The sequence below is a fragment of the Crocodylus porosus genome, unplaced genomic scaffold, assembly GCF_001723895.1.
Source record: "Crocodylus porosus isolate Cpor-Errol unplaced genomic scaffold, CroPor_comp1, whole genome shotgun sequence".
Taxonomy (NCBI): Eukaryota; Metazoa; Chordata; order Crocodylia; family Crocodylidae; genus Crocodylus; species Crocodylus porosus.
The window spans coordinates 44,762,972-44,783,358 of NW_017728948.1; the positions used below are offsets into that span (position 1 = coordinate 44,762,972).

Sequence of the window (20,387 nt, forward strand, 5' to 3'; positions counted from 1 at the left end):
AGGCAATCAGGTTGGTCTGACATGACCTGCCCCTAATGAAACCGTGCTGGTTGCCCTTGAGCATCATCCCTGAAGCCGGCCCATCGCAGATGTGCTCCTTGATGATCTTCTCAAAGAGTTTCCCTGGGATTGAGGTAAGACTGACGGGCCTATAGTTGCCCGGGTCCTCCCTCCTCTCTTTTTTAAAGATGGGGACCATGTTGGATATCTTCCAATCATCTGGCACCTGGCCCAAACACCACAAGTGCTCGTAAAGCCGTGCCAAGGGCCCTGCAATAACCCCTGCTAGTTCCCTCACCACCTTGGGACAGAGAGCATCAGGACCTGCTGATTTGAATATGTCCAGCCCCTCCAGAAGCTCTCTAACCCGGTCCTCCCCAACCTAAGGTCTGGAGGCATTCCCCTCATCTGTCTTATATCACAGTGGGGAAGTCCCGGTCCCTGCACAAGAAAATGGAGGTGAAGAATTGTTTAAGAGGTCTGCTTTCTCCTCTGGTGCAACCACCAGATTGCCCAGAGGATCTTGCAGGGGCCCCACATTTCCCGGTGCTTTCTTCATCTTCCCTATATATTTGAAAAAGGACTTTTTTTATTATCTTTGATTTTGGACTCTAGTCCTAGGTCTATGTCCACCTTAGCTTTCTTGACAGCCCCCCTACAGGCCCGAGCAGAGGAGGTATACTCCTCTTTGGAGATAGCACCCCCCTTCCACTGGTTGTACGTTGCCTTTTTGGCAATCAGGCATTCCTAGACGCCCTTGGTGACCCAGGGGGGTTTTGGGCACTCTTGCCCCCCTTGCTTCTTGTTGGGATGGTCACCCGTTGGGCCCTGAGTATCGTCTCCTTAAGGAATGACCCCTCATCTTGGGCACTGAGTTCCCCTGCTCTCGGGGAACCCCAGTGCCTCTCCCACTAATCTCAACTCGTTGAAGTTGGCCCTCTTGAAGTCTAGGGCTACTGCCTTGCTGTAGGCTCTTGACACACTGTGCTGGATGGTGATTCCAGCAAATGATGATCGCTGTCACCCAGGTGGTCAAGAACCTGGAGGCCCCTTACCAGGTTGTCGCCTGTGGCCAGGACAAGGTCCAACAGGGCATTTCCTCTGGTGGGACTGTGCACCTCCTGAATTAAGTGGAGGTCCTGTATCTCGGCCAGGAACCTCCTGGAACGGTCCGACCTGGCTGACTGTTCCTCCCAGCAGATGTCCGGGTAATTTAAATCACCCATGGTAACTACATCCCTTGCCTTAAGTGCTTCTGCAAGCTGGCCCAAAAATTCCTGGTCCAGCTCCTCCCCTTGGTTGGGGGGTCTGTAGTAGACCCCCACTGTTAGATCCCTCTCCCCATGCCCCCTTGTATCTTGACCCAGAGCACTTCAGCTTGCCCCTCCTCTGCCCCATTCTGCTGGCAGAGGATGTATATTGCTCCTTGACATAGAGCACCACACCCCCACCTTTCCTTCCTTCTCTATCCCGCCTGTAAAGCCTATAGCCCCTAATGCTAACTGCCCAGTCATAGGATGAATCCCACCACGTTTCTGTAAGCCCTGTTATGTCTGGGTCTGAACTGGCTATTCTGAGGGCGAGTTCCTCCTGTTTATTCCCCATACTACGAGCATTGGTATATATGCATTTAAGGCCTTGCCTAGCTGCATGTGCCACCCCCCAGTTTGGGAGACTGTCTGGACCCCTGTTTCTTACCTGGGCACGCCTTGCATTTTCACCTGTCTTGCTCGGGTGGTGTCTCCTTGTCTTCCTGCGGCCCCCTCCCCCGGCGAGGCTAGTTTAAAGTTTGCCGTACAAGATCAGCCAGACTGGAAGAGAAGACACGCTTGCATTTAGGAGAGAGGTGAAGCCCATCCCACCCCAGCAAGTCCCCCACCCAAAAGCATGGGTCATTATCTAGGAACCCAAGGCCTGCCTGGCAGCACCAACTGAGTAAGCGCCGGTTAACCTCGCCAATGCAGGCCTCATGTCGCCGTCCCTACCTACTCACTGGAAGAAGGGAGGAGAATACCACGTGCACCCCCATCTCCTTAAGCTTGTCCCCTTGAAATCCTTCATGATGCAGTCAGGGTTGCCCCTGGCCGCATCATTCATTCCCCCATGGATGACATCCATGGGGTCTTCAAGCTGTTGGAGCCAGTTCCTGTAGACTTTGATGCCCTGGTAGAGATGATGATACCACTTGTTCTGAGCACTAGCCAAGGTTTTATGTTGGTCAGGATCAATTCCAAGTGCCTTTGTATCTCACTTGCATGTGTCTTTGTAGCAAAGCTTGTGAAATCCTGTTGATCTTGTTCCCTCCTGGGACAAAGGGGGGGGAGGGAGCCAGGGGGAAGCAGGGGAAGGGGCTCCCTTCTACTTCCAGCAGAATATAGGGACCTGTGGCAGGGGGCAGGGAAGGCAGTGGGCTGCCTTGATCCCTCACATCCCACAAATGCCACACACCCCACACCCTGCCCTCGCAACCCCTCCACATCTACACCCTTCAACATACCCTATTGCCCGCACCCCCCACACAATATATATGACCAGTAATAAATGTAAAAACTACAATATTTATACAACCAGTCTTCTTCTGCCCTGTCTTAATACAGCCCACTGCTATGCTGCTAAGCAGAGTAGTCACATTCACACAGTGCTCTGGCAGGCAAGCTATTGATGCTTCAGCTGACCTAAGTAGCTTAGTGGCCTTCACATTGCAATGCATCCAGGTAAATTAACTTTGCTGAGATACAAACATACTTGCCTGGGCTCAGTGTCATGTAAACATGGCTATATAGCTCTGGCTCAGGATATTAGCATGTTGTAAGGAAGAACTTCTTTATGGTAAGGGTGACCAGTATCTGGAATAGACTTCCCAAGGAGATAATGCAGTCCTCAACCTTGGAAGTCTTCAAGAGAAGATTGGACAGATACCTTTATGGGATCATTTGATCCCAGCAGTATTCCTGCCCAGAGCAGCAGGGTTGGACTTGATGATCTTTCGAGGTCCCTTCCAGCCCTTCATTTCTATGATTCTATGAAGTAGTAGGTCATTGCCCCTGAAAGCCACCTCTGAAAGCATTTCTGAGCAAGTTAGTCAATAATGGGGGTGGGCAGTTATTTGGCCTGGAGGGCCACTTAAGGAGTTTTGGTGAGTGTTTGGGGGGAGGGAGGTGGGGCGCAGTGCTGACCCAGCATTGGGTAATTGGTCTTACCCAGGAGGTGCTGGCTGGAGCAGGTGGGTGGACAGGGTTTCCATGGAGACTGGGCTGGGCCCCACGCATGCAATGCACACTCAGCCAGGTGGATGGGGAGGTGTCCAGGAGCAGAATGGGCAGGCAGTACTGGGACCAGGATTGTGGGTTGGTGATAGCACAGGGCTGGGGCGCAGCAATCTGCTCCCTGCCCATCTGTGCAATGGACTTCAGTTCTGTGGGCAGGGACATGCAGCATGTCCCAATAATGGCTCAGTCCCAGACCCCAAGTCCCTCCCCCCAGGGTCTCAGCCCTGACTCTTCCAGCCTGTCCCACTCCTGGACTCAGCTCCCTGCCCACCCATGGCCCCATCCCATCTGCCTGGCTGCAGGGGCCCTGAGGCCAGTCTCCATGGAGACACCACCCACCCACTTTGTCTGGTGCCCCTGGCAGCGGGTATGGAGCAGATGGGACAGGGTGCCCAGGCAGCAGGGCCAGGTCTGCATTTGCCATGCCGGGCTGCCCCCTACAACTGCTAGGCAGGGCCAGGGGACACACCGTGGGCCAGAAAGAATCCCTGGTGAGCTGCATTTTGCGTATCTCTGATTTATAAAGTGCCACCCTGTCCTGCCTTCTGCCTCACTTCAGATGAACACAGCTGACTACCTCTCAGGAGACTAGACTGTTTTATCCCCAAGTTGCAAGCAGTGTAACTGCATTCCCAGGAGGCAGGTAGTGTCTTGCTTAGCAAAGTTTTGGGACCAATTTTCAAATTTGGAACAAAAGTTCCATTACAAGAAGTCCTTTGGGCATGACAGGACATAACCACAATATTTAAGATGGGTGGTCACTTTAAATTAAATTAGTAGAATCTTTTTGGGAAAGATTTGGATAATCACATCTTCCCTTTGCCTTAAAATGACGGAGAGCAGGTGCTAAAAAAGATCCATAGCGTGGGAAGGTCTCTTGTGTGCTGACTTTTTGCTTCCATACTCCTCTCTAGCACACTGCCGTGGTGCAGGCCATATGGAAGGATAGCATGGTTCAGGTAGCACTGCTTTATTCTTCATGTCATCCTCTATCATGTCTAATGAGAGTATTTAGCAAAACCACCCTTAAATCAGTGTTCTGGTGTTCTGGAAGTCTTAAATCATGCCATGCTGATATCAGTGGAACTTAGGAATGAGATTTCTTTAACTGTTAATCCTTTTATGCTATCAACACGACTGTTTTTTATTAGCTTTTTTTTTTTTAATCTCTTGGAGCGTACCTGGTATACTAAGCATGTCAGCTGGTTCATTCCTCCCAAGAATATCTAAAGGGTTGTTAAGGGAGGCCTATACATGAATGCAGAGGCTGCACTGATGCACTGCAATTACAACGAGTCAGGACAGACTCAGTGAATTGAGTCTGCTGGAGCATGGTAATTACTGTGCTCCAGCCAGCCTTCATGCCTTGTGTATTAGCCATCCTTTGCATCTTGTGTATTAGTGGCCCCATACTTCAGAGTGCTGGTGGGGACTCGTTTTATCTAAATCTCATTGAATGAGCCTTGGATAAAGTGCCCCTGCCACCATTTTGAAGTGCAGAGATGCTGATGCAGAAGATGATTCAGGCTCTTTAATTTGAGTAGCTCTTAGAGGGCTGCTCAGCGTTACTCCCAGGGCGCCTGCTCCCCTGTCTCAAGGCACACTGCACTTCAGCCAGACGGGGAGCAACTGGCTGGGACTCAGGGTTCCTCAGCATATGGGACTCCGCAGTGCGAAGATGGTGTTGCAGAAATTGCTATGGTTCGTTTCTCGGGAGGCGAAGAACTCTCAGTCACAGACACACTCCATTAGCAACACAAAAGGTATATATTTGCAAATAGGGTTGGAGCGGAAACAAAGGATCACTCCAACCACTGAGGACAACTCTCAGCTGGCTTTTATCCCCTCTCTCCTGAGCATGTGTGCAGAAGCAGGAACTCTTACATCTCATTTCCGGTTCATACAAACTTATATGAAATGACGTCACGTCATCCGTCGCATGTGCATTATAATTAACTACTTAAGTATGCGGGGCGGATAGGCTTATATGCATTAGCTAATTGTGCCTGCTCAGAAAGTACTTTAGGTTACAAAAAGTTCAAACCTTTCCTGCCTCAAGGCCAGGACCATTAAAAATTGCAATTTACTCTTATTTGCATGAGAACGCTAAGGAGTATATGCTTTACTGTAACAAAGAGATAGTAAATTTGCAGAACAAAGAGAGAGTGATACCTTAATACAAAGAGCCCTTAGTAGCTTCTCCTCCAACCTCTCTCCCCCACCAGGGAGAGCTGACAGCTGTGCTGTTCTAACAACACTATTGATAATGCATTTTCAATAATATTTCTAACAATGGGAGCAGGCAGCCCCCCTCTCTCCACATACCACTCCCTGGCTCTCTGGGGCACAGGGTGCCTCAGCATGGGAGCTGCCTGCCAGCCAGCCCCGCCTGCCCTGTGCCCCAGCCAGCCCCGCCTGCCTGTAGCACGTGAAGCAGCAGAACAATGTGTCCTGCTGCAAACAGCACCAGAAGAGGCGTGCACTGCAGCACAAAGTAACTGCAAGAATTTGTGTTGCTGCAAATGCAAAGCCCTGCTCATGTGGATGTGGCCAAAGGGAGTTACTATCTGCCCTGTTTGTAATTGCACGTTCCCGCTAACTTTGTGGTAACCCATGTAGGCAAGTCCCTAATGGGTCGTATCATTTTTCTGCCACTCTGTTGTCTTTGTAGACTGTTCAGTTACTTGAAATAGAAAATATGCTGTATGTGTTTGTATCGTTTCTTGTGCAAACTAGCCATTATTTCACATTGGGGTTGTTTGTAGTCTTCTTATTTGTAGGTTTATGGTGGGATGAAACTAAGATTCTTAAAGCTGATGGTGGAAGTTATAGAAAGAATTTGTACTGTGTGTACCTATGTCCAGGAACTAAGCCAATATCAAAACAAGCATTTAATCTGATTTTTATTAAAATAGTTTTTTTCTTTGTAAGTCTGAAGTTGTTAGTGACTCAGAACTTTATTTTACATGTATGCTAAGACATTTGCAGGTAGTAACATAGTTTACAGAAGCATTACAGGTGGCAAACAAAAAAATAATGCCTGATCGTGTATTTCTGACTGAATTTTTTTTAGTATAGTTCTACCACGAATACCTTCTTACTCAACGTATTTATTTGTGTACATTAATCTTACTAGAGTGAATAATACAAGGGCATTTATTTATTTATTTATTTATTTATTTTCTCTGTTCTGGGAAAGGAAAAGTGAGGAAAGGAGGAAATAAAGTCCAGTTTTTCATAAATGTATCCATGTATTTTGTATTTTTGAGAACTAAATGATAGTGCTATGTCGGGTCTTTTCAGAATTGAGGATTTGTTTTTTCTACTAATTTCTGCTACTGTTTTGGGCCAAGTTTACTTCAAAAGTTTCCTCCGTGCTTTTTCCTCACTATTACCACCCTCTGCCTAAGTATTTAGTCTCAAGCTATTTATCTTTTTCTGCATGATGATGGCAATTCATATTTTTCTTGTTATCCCATTCTGAAAAAGTTGCCTGCGACTTAGTCATTTCTATATTTGGTGGCTATAAAATATTGCCTTCAGCTTTCCTGTTTCTATCTCCTCCAAAACCATAGCACTAACATTTTGTTCTGCATACCACATTCTCGTATGAATGAATCTCTTCTTTGGCTAAGTATTTCTTAAATTTGGAAGTATAGTTGCAATATGTGTAGGTCTACCTGAACTAGATTTAATTTAGCTAGCTCAGGTAACAATCACAGTGAAGACTTATTGGTACAGGCTTCAGCATAGGCTTTAGAAGCCTACCAGGGATGCTGTGATGCTGCAGGGATATAGGTTTTAGCCATGTTGGTCTAAAAAACAGAGGTGGACAGAACTCTTGGGGCAGAAGCAATATCTTAAAGATATCATTTCTACCCCAAAAGTTTTGTCTAGCTCATGTTACTGCATCTTTGCTGCAGGGGCTATCTGGGCTACTTAAGATTTAAGTGTAGACAAGATCTCAAGTTTAAGGATTTCTATTCTTTTTTCTCTAAAACACTTTCTATCCACACTTCCTAATAGTTACCACTTTCCACTATAATTATTAAGTCTCTTACCTGTTCTGCTTCTCTTAGTTCATTTTAACACTCCTGTTGCCTTTTTCCCACATTCTGACTTTTTCTTACATGCTACCTCCTTTCCCTAGAATAGTCTACTACTTCTTGCTTGCCATGTACCTTCTCTTTTGTTAATTAAAAAAAAAAATAGAAAAAGCTAGGATATCTTAAAGTTCTGGAAATAAGGTGAATTCCTGATTTCCATTTCCAGTAAGACATGAACTAGCAAAGAGACAGCAGTACAACTCACTGCATTGTAAAAAGTTATTTCCAAAAACTATATGAAACCACAAAAGGTGATATTTAAGTTGCAAAATTAAAATCGATTCACAAATGCAAAGCGCAGGTCCGAACATGTAAGTTAACTTGTTTTAATATTTTATGCTCTCTGTAACCTGAAATTATATGAGTTACTCGCTCTTAAGGTAAATATAACAACTAGGTCTCTCTCTCTCTCTCACCATAAACTAAAGTTGCTGCTGGACTTTTAATCAGAGTGTAAGAAATGCTATATCAGATCAGATTGGTCATGCAGCATGTCAGGTCTAATATATTGTCTCAGAGGGTGATCATTTGATTTATTGACTCTTGCATGAAGTGGTATATGGTATATTCACTGCTATTTTTTAAAACTCCCATATTCGGTAAATCTGGATATTTGGTAATACAGGTAAATGCCATGTCTAGTTGTGCAACCTAATGAAATTCTTGATTTCAGTATCTTGAAGCTAATCATCTAAGATATAAAATATTTTTGTCAGTTTTTGGTCCCTTTTCAATTTAATTGGCTGTCCTCTTGCTCTTGCTTTTGTAAGAGTTTAAATAAGTGCATCCAGTTTATATTCTCTAATAAGATGCATTATTTTCTCCCTCTTTATTATTTATTTCCCCTAAATAGTTCCATTTTTTCACCTCATCTCTCTTCAATTGGCATTTTTTTCCTAATAATTTTTGTCAATTGTCTCAGAATCTCCTCAATTTCTGCTATATCCTTCCTGAGCTAGGGTGGCCAGACCTAAGAACAACATTCTAGGTGGAGGTGTTCATTTATTTATCTAATGGCATTTTTTTCAATATTTTCTATTCTTTAAGTACCTTTACATATGTTTGCTTTTAGACTGTCTACAGATTATACCATTCACTCAGTTTTGCATTTCTTAATTTTAATTGTTAATTAAAAAAGACCTCCCAGTGCATACCCTGTGTTATAAAATAAAATCATTTCCTTTAACATGATTAAAGAAGAAAAATGTGAAAATATAATGGGGACGGAGGGCGGGGAAGGGAAAGGAAGGAGAAAATCTGGAGATAGTTAATCGCTACCTCTTTACAAGATCCAGTAGCTTTATCAATGGGTCTTTTTCTTCAACTTGGATCTAGTCTCTGTTAAGATGCTCATGTTTCACTTGTGATATATAATAACTTATCCACATAAGACAGTACTGTAGCTCTCATTTTTGTACTGTTGCAGTGTATCTGCAGTTGCAGTTTGTATTTTTGTAGTACTTTAATTAAATATCTGTGGTATAATTGAGACATTTTTTAACTGTTGGGAGTTTTTACTTTTGCCAGTAGTTAAGTTCTTTGAACTATGCAGCGTGTGCCCATTTAATTGTCTCCTTAACTGACCAGATATTTGAGCAATATATTTTTCTGCTCGATCGATATTTCACAAAAAAAAATGCTATCACTTGTAGTGCTGTGGGAGATCCCTTATCTGGTCAAGGTTTTGCAGCACCTGGTGTCTTATATTGTCTATGACCAGTCAAAATCCTAGTAGAGGCTAGGCACAGTCATACTTGTATAAGTGAGATCAGGACTTACAGCCCAGCCAGTGGTTGCCATTGTCAAGTTTATGTAGTAAAACAAAAGCATCTTGCCTCCATTGGTCTTTTAGAACAGGGCAGCTGATTTACCAAGCTGTACGTTATTTTATTGGTAGAAACAAACTTCTTGGCAGAGAAGACAAAGCCTCAATTAAACCAGTGGAACTAATGGTACTACTACTGATGCCATTTTTAAAGTTGTATTTACTGAATACAGTAAAACCCAGATAATTTGAACCTGGATGGCTTGCAATCCACTTGTTTTATAGGGGATTGCTGAATTAAAGGTGAGTCCCTCAGCTGTTCAATGCAGCTTTTATTTCAAAGGGCTCTTTCTGATCAGCTTGAAATCGTATGCAGTCCTGCCCAGCTGGTCAGAGAAATGGTATCTTTTGAAATAAAATCTACAGCAAATAGCTGGAGCACCTCAGCAGTGCTTCACAACTGTTTGCTGCCATTACCTGTACCACCAAGTAATGTGCAAACCTGCCTCTTCACAGGGCATTACAAGCCTAACCCTGCACAGAACTCTGTTTTGGTCTTTCAAACCAGAGACTCTCATTCTCCAGATTAATTTTGGCCCTGCTAAGAGTCAAATTCCATATTTTTGCCAGATTTTTTTACAATGGGGAAAGGATGAAACGTGCATTTTCATCCTGTAAAGAAGAATGAAAAAAATCATCCAGTTTATGAGCAGAGAACAAGAAATGAGAAGTTTAATCTAAAAACTGAATACATTTAAAACCAAAATAGTGAAAACAGGTGCTTAGAAGAATGATGATTCTGCAATCTAAGTTATGATATGCAAGGCTAGGACTTGCTTAGAATTCTTATGGAGTAATTTTAAATATGTATAACTATAAGGGGAACTGTCATTCTAACTTTTTGGTAAAATAAATAGCCATACCCTTGTATAATTCACAAGAACAACAGAAATCCACTATTTACATGTTTTCTGATGGACTCTTGTTATTTCTTCCACCAAATTTAAAAAGATGACAATTTCTTGTGCTTGTAGCCAAAGTGTTCACATTGTAAATTTTGTGCTAGGCACTTCTAGAAACTGCAGCAATGTAGCCTAAAACAGTGCAAGGATAGGGGTGCATTTCACCTTCCCATTCTTCATTTTAATAAGCTATTAATTTTGAAACGTAATTATGATCACTTAAGTACCAGCACAGTTAATTGCTTCACTACTGCACAGTGAACCAGTTTCTTAAGCAAAAACACTTAATTAGTCTGAAATAGTGGTCTCAAGAATCTTACTTCCAGAAACAATTTTTTAAGCTAATTGTTTTTAAACTGTGGTCTCTGTTCCTCAGCGTGAAAAGTTTTAAAACCCAAGTAGTCTTGTGACTTTGACAGGGCCATCCATGCTTAAAACGCATGAATAGCCCTGTTGAAACACAGGTCCTGGAGAATAGGGTAACACTTTTACCGTTTGTATATCTTTATCAATGGGATATCAGAAATATATCTACTGTGGGTAAACACTCTGTCCTCAGATGCAGTACCGTACCTAGACTCCTGGTAGCCCTGGGCAAACTTTTAGGATTGAACCCCCTTTGCCAAATAATCAGATAATGATAGTAATAATCAGACAAAGGAAAAAAATTACCTCCTTTCTGTCTAGGCTCCAGGCGGCCACCCAGTTTTCCCATGTCTATGTCCAGGTCTGCTCAGATTAGTTATTTTTTCACTTACATTCACACCTTTTAAAACTACTGTGCTATATAGATATTCTTGTTGATATGCATAGTGTTATATTGGTTCTTTTTGGCCATGTCTACATGAGATGTTGACTGCACAGTAGTCTGAGACTACTGCTCAGTAGTGTTGTGTGGCAGAAAGAGTGACGCAGTGCTTTCTTAGGCTTCTGCACAGTTAGCATCACAAAAAAGCAGTTCAGCAGCGTGACTGTACACTAGCTGTTCAGGTTACTACACAGTCATTTAGTACTTGTTTATACAAGTACAAAATGACTTCGCAGTAACGACTGTGTCTTGTGTCTTGTGTAGATGCAGCCCTTGAGAATCAGAGATGAAACAAAACTGAACCAAAAAATAAAATAAAATAAACAAAGGAATGGAATTTAAGAAAAATGCTTCTAATTGAAACGTATTTTGACTCCAATATATTTAAAACAAACTGTTCCATATCTATATACAGTTAAATATTGAATATACATTAACCTTGGATGAATTATATAGAAAAGACTCTTTGAAGCACCTCTATCACATGTACTGGTATGATATGGCCCTATTATTAATGTTTCTGAAACTCTTTTTTAATGCATATATCTTTACAACATCCCTGTGAGGCAAAAAAGTACCAGTATATCCAGGAAAGCTAGATTTACAGAAGAATTTTGGCATTGTCATTGTCTGTTTTTTTAAGGATGCATCTTCGCTGCAAAACACTGTGCTGTGAATAGATATTCAAGTTAGTGTAAATTAGCATAAATAGGATTCTGTAGTTACCCTCAGGGGTAAATTAGCCTAAATAGAATTCTGTAGTTAATGCAAGCCTTTTTTTATACACTAGCCTCTTTTTATATGTTTTCTCAGAGTGTGGGAGAAAAGAATTAAACAATAAATTGGGTCTGGGAAAGAGGGAGCATGATCTTTGGTTTAACTGGAACATGTCTCTACCCTCCCAGCTGAGTGCCCTAACCAGTAAGCAACAGTCATGTTTCCTCTTTGTTCTTTCTTGGCCACTGTGTCTGGCACAGTTTCAATAGAACTGACAAAGTGCCTCTGTGCAGAAAAATGTATAGGCTAAATAGAGACAGTTAAAAAGCCTGAGGCTTAATGGATTCAGTCTTTGCAGGTTAGTCTAAAATGAAGAGATTAAACTGAGAAACAACTGGACAGCCCAGGGCTGGAAAGCATGCTGGGATGCTGGGGGACTATGATTTAACTCAAACCAGGAAGGGGTCTGGGACAGAAGTTTCATGAACTGGTTTGATCCAAATCATTTAAGTCTGATACTACATTCAACCAGGCTTAAGTTAAACCAGTTTCAGTCGTTTTGAAACTAGCTTATGTGCAATGAACTTCTGTTCTGTTACAGGTTTAAACAAGTTTCTGATCACTTAAACTGGTTTATGTGTAACTTCTGTCCCTAGCCATAATGTTTAATAGGGGTGCCACCACTATATCAGTTGGCTATCAGATTGACACCAATAGAAGGAGAAATTACATTGTTGGCTATTGTCAGACAGGGTTCTTTGGGTAAATCTGATATCTTTATTAGACCAACTCAGTTAGAGTTGAACCTTGTCTGCCTATGTCCTTAGACCATCATGACTACAACCTGTACTGCCATTGTTGGCGGTTGGCATTTTTTGACGGCTGTATCCAATAATTATGGATGTGTGGCTGGAGCACCCTGATGAACAAAGTCCGGTCCCTGCATCCTGCCACCAGCCCGAGCCCACAGCAGACTACAGGTTCCAGTGAGCAGCGGGAGGGGGCACCGAGAAGCAGTCATGCTAGGGCACCACAATCAACAACAAAGGGACCTCCTGCTGTTGCCATGGCAATGCCACATGCATAGCAGGGGATTGAGCGCCAAGGCTGCCGTGTAGATGTGCTGCATGCAGGTGGGGTAACGCTCATTTCAAGGGACATTCCACTCTACTGGGCACTGGGAACCTTTCCAAAAGCAGCTTCTTCCTGGTGGCTACAAGACTTGGCTGTTTGGGACCCACCAGTGGCAGCAGTGTGCTCCAGTGCTCCAAAAGAGTCTGCTGTCTACACAAGGGTCCACCCCGCCCACCTGGGATGGCAACACAGGCTGCGCGGGGAGCAGGGCTGTGGGTAGGAGCTGTGAGCAGGGGGGCAACGTGCATGGGAATAAGGTGGTTACCACCTTCCTCATTGAGGGCTGGCTCAGGTAGGAAGCGCGCGCGCGCGCGTGTGTGTGTGTGTGTGTGTGTGTGTGTGTGTGTGAGAAATGCAAAACAAACAAACAAAAAAAGCATTTACTTATGTCAGTAGTTTAAAATGCTTTGCAATAATAACGGTTATCGGATCAGCGTTGGCTGATATGATTGGTTAATCAATGACTATCAGGTAATGGCCAAGAATATCTTTACTGGTGTACCCCTAGTGTTTACGGTACTCTCTAGGACGGGCTGTCAACCAGGGGTATATGTACCCCTGGGGATATTTGAGAAGGCCCCGGGGGTATGCGTGGGCAGGTGAGGATGGAGCACCACCACACGCCATCCCGTGCAAGTGCTGCCCACACAGCTGGACATGTGGGGCAGGAGAAGGTCACATATGGTGGCTGCTGCCATTCTGTGTTCAGCTGCATGGCACCCCTCTCTCCCCCGTATCCGGCTGCCAGGGATATACTGCTCCACATCCAGCTGCTGGGGGTACATTGACCCAAAAAGGATGAAAACTCCTGCTGTAGGGAGTTGGGAGATGGCTTATAAGTTTGAAGCCTTCAGTTTGAAGAGGAAGTTGAATCTATGTGGACAATACTATGTGTTCTCTAATCATTCGACTATTGTACAAAAGGGCCACGTCCATACAAACGCGCATTGTTTTCCCAGGGACAAGAAGTAGTGGCACACCTTGTGCTGCTGCTGCTCATCTCCATGGAAAACCTGTGCCACGTGCACTCTGGCTCACAACAGGTTACCCTGGGTGGGGTTAGGAGAGGCTGGGGCCAGCAACTGCAGTGTCCCCACCAGCCTTACCTGGGGTCCTGGGAGTCTGGAGAAGCTGCAGTCAGAGCCGCAGTGCTCCTGCAGCTGGAGTTTGACTCCGGCTGGCCAGGCTCTGGTTTTGGGTGGTACATGCTGCCCTGCTTTTTTTTTTTCCATGTGTGGTTTTTTTGACCCCCTGGGATGTCCCAGGATCAGAAAAAAACAAACCATGCTATAAGATAGCAATGAGAATGCCTGAATGTGAGGTGTGTGGTACCACACACTGCATGGCCACACTTGTTTAGATGCAGCTAAGGAGGGGAGGGGAATGACACTATATCGACTCCTCCTCAAACAAAGATTTTAGGTGCCACTGTGCCTTGAGTAGAGCCCAGCTCTTTCGGCATGCATTTGGTTGCATTCTTAGCATGCCTTCTGAACCGGATCCCTCAGAGGAAGTGGGCTGACAAATGCCCACTTTCTGGATTCCAGGACAGCTTAGGTGTAAGCTGGCCCATGATTCTCAGTGTTTATAGACTCAAGGCACTCCTCAGAAAATTCCAGCTTGTTTTTTGACTCCAGAAAAATAATAGAGCGATTCTCCTGTTGCAAGGAACTCTGAAAGACCATATCAGGTCAGAATTTTTTTGATGTTCTGGATTCCTATTCCAAATTTCTGGGTTTATTTTGTGGATCATGCAAATGTTTACATACCAACATGAGCATCACCCTTAAAAGAATCTTACAGCACCCCAGGGGCCTGTGATACCCTGGTTGAAAATCACTGAGCTAGGCACCAAGCTGCTTATCCTTGTCAACACTTGTGGTACTTCCAAGCATGTACGGGAGTAGAACTTTAGTTGTCTGGTAAATTTTATTTGCAAAAAGTTAGATGCTTATAGAGTTAGACCAGAATTTTGAACTTCTCACTCACAACCTGGATGCCTAAATTCTATCCGAGTTGTTTGTTTTGTTCCCAAGTATCGTACCCATGCTTATATTGGAATTGTGACAGAGTTAGAAATTGAATTTGCGTCTCCTGAGTACTTCCTTAACTGCTAAATCATGTTTCGTCTCTTCAGTGAGTTTTGGATGAGGCTCATGGAGAGAGAGAAAACTGAGAATAAAAGATGATAATAGTGAAAAAAAATTATAAATACTATTTTCTTTCTTTCCACTCTGTATTCAGTTGTTGTGGTAAAATGTTAGCTATAAGATTTTTTTTAATTGTATCTTTCAGGACCTCCAACAGCAGTCAAACTCTGTCTTCTTCTCAAACAATGGAGCCTTGTACATCAGATGAATTTTTTCAGGCACTCAACCATGCTGAACAAACCTTTAAAAAGATGGAAAACTACCTGAGACACAAACAGTTATGCGACGTAGTATTAGTTGCTGGTGATCGTAGAATTCCAGCTCACAGGTAAATATCTAAAAGATGTTTTAGATATATAATAAAATAAAAATCTATATCTAAAAGAATCATTCTTACTGAATGAAATTAGTGTGCTTATAATTATGCATCCAAGTTGTGATGGTTCACTATTTTTTCTTTGTTTTAAAGAAGCGATATCTATAAGAAGGAACAGGTTTTGACGAAACAAAGTTACAAAGGATCATAAGCTCTAGTTTGGCCATTGCTGCACCCCCAGCAGGACAGGCAGTGAAACTACCCTGTGCACAACTGCCATGCACGGTGCTCAGACATCCAGTTATGCCCCTGGGATTGAGGTGGAAATAGATGAGTTGTTTTCTATACTTAGATGTAAATGGGGTTAGGCAGCACAGTTGGGACTGAATAGGTAGGGGAACAGGAGTGCATGATAGGGTGGGGAGGAGTTTTCACATGTTGGGGTATCATTTGGGGAGATTCCTGTTGTGTTTTTTTTAATTTAATGGCTGTTTGTCAGTTAGTATAAGCTGCTCTGAGCCTTTCTGAATAGGCCAGGATATAAATGTAAATAATACTACTACTTGAAAGTGGGCCAACAATGTAGTTGCATTCAACAAAAAACAATAGAATAACAGTATCCTGGATTTGATTCGTCACTTGCAAATTGAGGGAAATGATGCTTCTGCTCTTTTGCACTGGTGAAGCTTTACCTGAAGTAAATGGGTTTTTCTCTGTGGCAGTAGGGGATAGGATTAGGAGCAATGACCTCACACTTCAGCAGGGAATTACTTTGTTGGAGATTAGGACAAGCTTTCTAATGGTGAGAATGGTTAAGTATTGGAATAGACTACCACAATAAGATGTGGAATCTCTATCCTTAGAAAATTTAAGAGCAGGTTGGACAAACACTTGGCTGAGATGGTTAAATCAGGGTTGATCCTGTTTTGTCCTGCCAGCCCTGCTTTCCTATGATCCTCAGATTCTATAGCTGTAAAGGTCCCTCTTCTTGTAATTTTGCACAAACAATTTCAGTTAAATTCTGGCTGTTTTTATGCTCAGTTCTTGTATTCCCATGGAAAAAAATACAATCATAAGATGAAAAATGATGGACCTGAAGCTAATTCCTATCCTGTCCACATCTTTCATATTGTACTTTTACAATTATGGTTGTTTAAATATTCCAAACTGTATACAAAGGCTTAAACCTATACCTTTAGTCAGAAATGTTAAACGGAAACCTTTCAAACTATATAACTAGGTTGCTTTTATTTGTTGGCAAAAATCATTTTAGGTTCTGGACCATTCTACAACAAAGACTGGCAATATACATCCTGCAGACTGGATCAGGCCCACAAAGTAATTGTATTTGGTATATGGAATATATCTGCTGACCTGAAACCTATGATCAGCTTTCAGGCAGAATATATATCTCCCTTGCTAGACTTGGTGCTGGTCACAGGGGATGACTTGGTGGGTGTTCTGCAGGTTGAAGGTAACGTAGGGGACAGTGACTACCTATTGATAGGGTTCACTATCTGGAGAAAGGTGGGGAAGATAACTAGTAGGGTGGAAATGCTAGACTTCAGGAAGGCCAACTTCAACAAGCTCAGGAGATTTGTTAGGGAGGGACTGACTGGTAAAAGCCTTGGAGAGATGAGAGTCTAGGAAGGGTGGGGGTTTCTCGAGGGACTAATCCTGCAGGCACAGAAAAGGAGCATCCCTGTACACGTAAAAGGGGGCAAAAAAGGCAAAGAAACCCTCTTGGTGGAGCAGGGAAATCCAGGAGAGTCTGGAGGTAAAAAAAGAGGCCTACAGTCTGTGGAAGCAGGGGACTGTCACCAAGGAGGAGTATGCCTGCTTGATACGAGCTTGCAGGGAAACAGTGAGGAGATCCAAAGTGAAAATAGAGCTTAGGCTGGCAGCAAAAGTTAAGGACAACAAAAAGTCATTCTTTAAGTACATAGGAAGCAAAAAGAAGGTGCAGGGTAGCTTAGGGCCCCTTTAGGATGAACTAGGGCAACTGGTAACAGATAAGATGGCCAAAGCGGAGCTTCTAAATGATTTCTTTGCATCCATGTTCCTGGACACTAATACAAATATGCATCCCATTGGGACCTTAGCTAAGCCCAGTATACATACCAACCCACCAACTGTTCATGCTGACCTAGTTAAGGGGCACCTGGAGGGGTTGAATGTATTTTAAGTCAACAGGTCCTGATGATTTTCATCCTAGGGTACTTAGGGAATTAGGAGGAGTCATAGCGGAGCCACTGGCACAACTGTTTGGACGCTTGTGGTGCTCAGGACAGGTCTCGGAGGATTGGAAAAGGGGCAATGTGGTCCCTATTTTCAAGAAAGGGAGGAAGGAGGAATCGGGTAACTATAGGCCTGTTAGTCTCACCTTTATCCTTGGCAAGACCTTTTGAGAAAATTGTTAAGGATCACATTTATGGGGGACCAGCGGGTAAAATGATGCTAAGGGGCAATCAGCTTGGGTTCATAGCAGGCAGATCCTGCCTGACTAACCTGGTTTCATTTTATGACTGGGTCACAATGGTTGGATGAAGGAATAGAGGTAGATGTTATTTACTTAGATTTTAAAAAGGCCTTTGACACAGTGTCACACCCAATTCTTATAAATAAACAAAAAAGTTGCAATGTAGATTATTACACAGTCTGGTGGTGGATGGGTCGGTTTCTACCTGGAGGAATGTGGGCAGCGAAGTCCCCCAGGGCTCTGTCTATTCAATATCTTCATTAGTGACTTGAACGAAGGAGTAGAAAGCACCTTGTCCAAGTTTGCTGATGACACGAAGCTATGGGGGAGGTACGTAAACTAGACAGCAGGGAGTGAATCCAGGCTGATTTGGAAAGTCTGGGGAAATGGGCTGAACAGAATAGGATGCAGTTTAACAAGGATAAGTGTCATGTGTTGCACCTGGGGAGGAAGAATCATCAACACTCCTATAGCCTGGGAAGAAGCACTCTAAGTAGCACAACTGTGGAAAGGGATCTCAGAGTCTTAGTTGACTCCAAAATGAACATGAGTCACCAGTGTGATGGGGTACTAAGTAAAGCTAACTGCATCCTTTCTTGCATAAGTAGGTGCATCACAAACAGGTCTAGGGAGGTGATATTTCCCCTCTATGCAGCATTGGTCAGGCTGCAGCTGGAGTACTGCATCCAGTTTTGGGCACCGCACTTCAGGAGGGATGTGGATAGCCCTGAGATGGTTCAGAGGAGGGCCACTCATCTGGTTAAAGACCTGCAGAAAAAACCCTATGTGGGCTGATTGGGTGACCTTAACCTCTTTAGTCTGCGCAAGAGAAAGCTGAGAGGTAATTTAGTGGCTGGTTACAAATTCATTGGGACAGCAAGAAATAGGGGATACAGTGTTTACCAGGGTGCCGATCGGGGTAACTAGAAATAATGGCCACAAACTGGAAGAGAGGAAATTCAAATTGAACATCAGAAAAAAATTATTTACGGTGAGGGTTGCCAAAATATGGAATAAGCTTCCAAGGGAGGTGGTGCTGACCCCTTCCTTGGAGATGTTTAAAAGGAGATTGAACAGACACCTAGCTGGGGTCATCTGACCAGGGCAGGGGGTCAGACTTAATGATCTAATAGGTCCCTTCCAACCCTAACATCTATAAAACTGTGGCAACACTGAAGTTTGGTGGCATGTAGCTTGGCTCAGCATGTCCACCTTATCAATCCTGTATGGCACCGCTAATTCCCTCCACTGCACGCTCCTCTGTGGCATTCCCTGCTGCTCTCACTCCACCTCAAGGCAGGTGCTGCTTAGCCTCCTTATTGCCATTGGAGACTGGAATCAGTGTCATGTACTAGAAGCAGTGGTTCATGGTTGAGGCTGCAGCAGGCAGTTTGGGCACTGTACAAGGGAGCAGTGACCCTGTAGTGGCTAGAGGGGATTGCAGCCCATGGCAGTGACTGGGTTGCCATCAGCAGCCTGCTTCTCTGAAAGGTTGCTGGACCCTGGTCTATAACTTTAACCCATTCAAATACTTACATTACCTGAGAAATTGATCTTACCAATTAATATGGTGTTAGCAAGATTATTTTTCTGTACTTTGCTAAAACACTAAGATTCACCCAATATAAAGTATTTAAAATGGTGTCATATCACATAATATCCAAAATCATATTTAAGTCATTGATAATTGCCACTTTGTAACTGAATAATGTAAATTAATTGGATCATTGAAAAATAGGATTAGAAGGGACCTCAGGAGATCATCTAGTTGTCTGCTCAAAGGAGAGTCTCTTTTTCAGTGATAACATATGATTCTTTATATGGTGATAACATATGATTATTGTATAGAATCTTGGAAAACAGACCTGCAGAGGCACCTAAGGAGGTCATCTAGTCTGACCCACTGCTCAAGTCTAAACTATCTTAGCCAAATGTTGGCTGCACTTGAAAGCATCAAGTAATGGAAATCCTACAACCTCTCGAAGTAACTTGTTCCAGTGCTTAATCACCCTCATAGCTAGAAAGTTCTTATTTTATTAAGCCCAAATCTCCCTTCTTGCAATTTAAGACCATTATTATTTGTTCTGCTCCTGTGGACGCAAAGAGTATTTAATCAGCATCCTCTTTATAACAGCACTTTTTTATTTGAAAACCTGTTATTAAATCCTTTAGTTCAAGCTAAATAACCTCAGTTCTTCCAACCTTTCTTTGTTAAGTTATATTGTCAATCACTTAAATAATTTTTTGTTGTTCTCTGCTGGTCTCTTTCTAGTTCATCTGTGTCTTTCTTGAAGGGCAGTGTCGTTCAAGTAATCTAAGAGAGTTCTCACCAGTGCTGAACAAGAGTGGAAGACTTGCTTTCATTATTTGCATCTGAAACTGTTAATTCATGCCAGTATGCTGTTGGCTTGTTTTGAACCAATAGAACTGTTAAATCATATATTCAATTTGTGGTCAACTATAACTCTGAAGTCTGTTTTTGAATTGCTTAAACCTAACCAGTTATTCCCCAGTTTGTATTTTTATATTCAATTGTTTCATCCTTCGTACAGAACTTTGCACTTGTCCATATTGAATTTTTCAGCTGATTCCTTGCAATCAGTTTCTCCAATGTGTCATTTTAAATCCTGATCCCTTCTTCCAAAATATCTGCTAGTTCAACTTGGTGTCACCTGTAAAGT

General features: G+C 43.2%; 1 protein-coding gene across 1 annotated transcript in view; it reads left to right on the plus strand.

Annotated features, from left to right (window-relative positions):
• Positions 1-20,387, plus strand: part of KLHL5 (kelch like family member 5) — an 84,797-nt gene that overhangs the window by 6,040 nt on the left and 58,370 nt on the right. Inside the window, 1 exon segment of the mRNA XM_019553200.1 lies at positions 15,057-15,239. Within this exon segment, the coding sequence (XP_019408745.1) occupies positions 15,057-15,239 (183 nt within the window).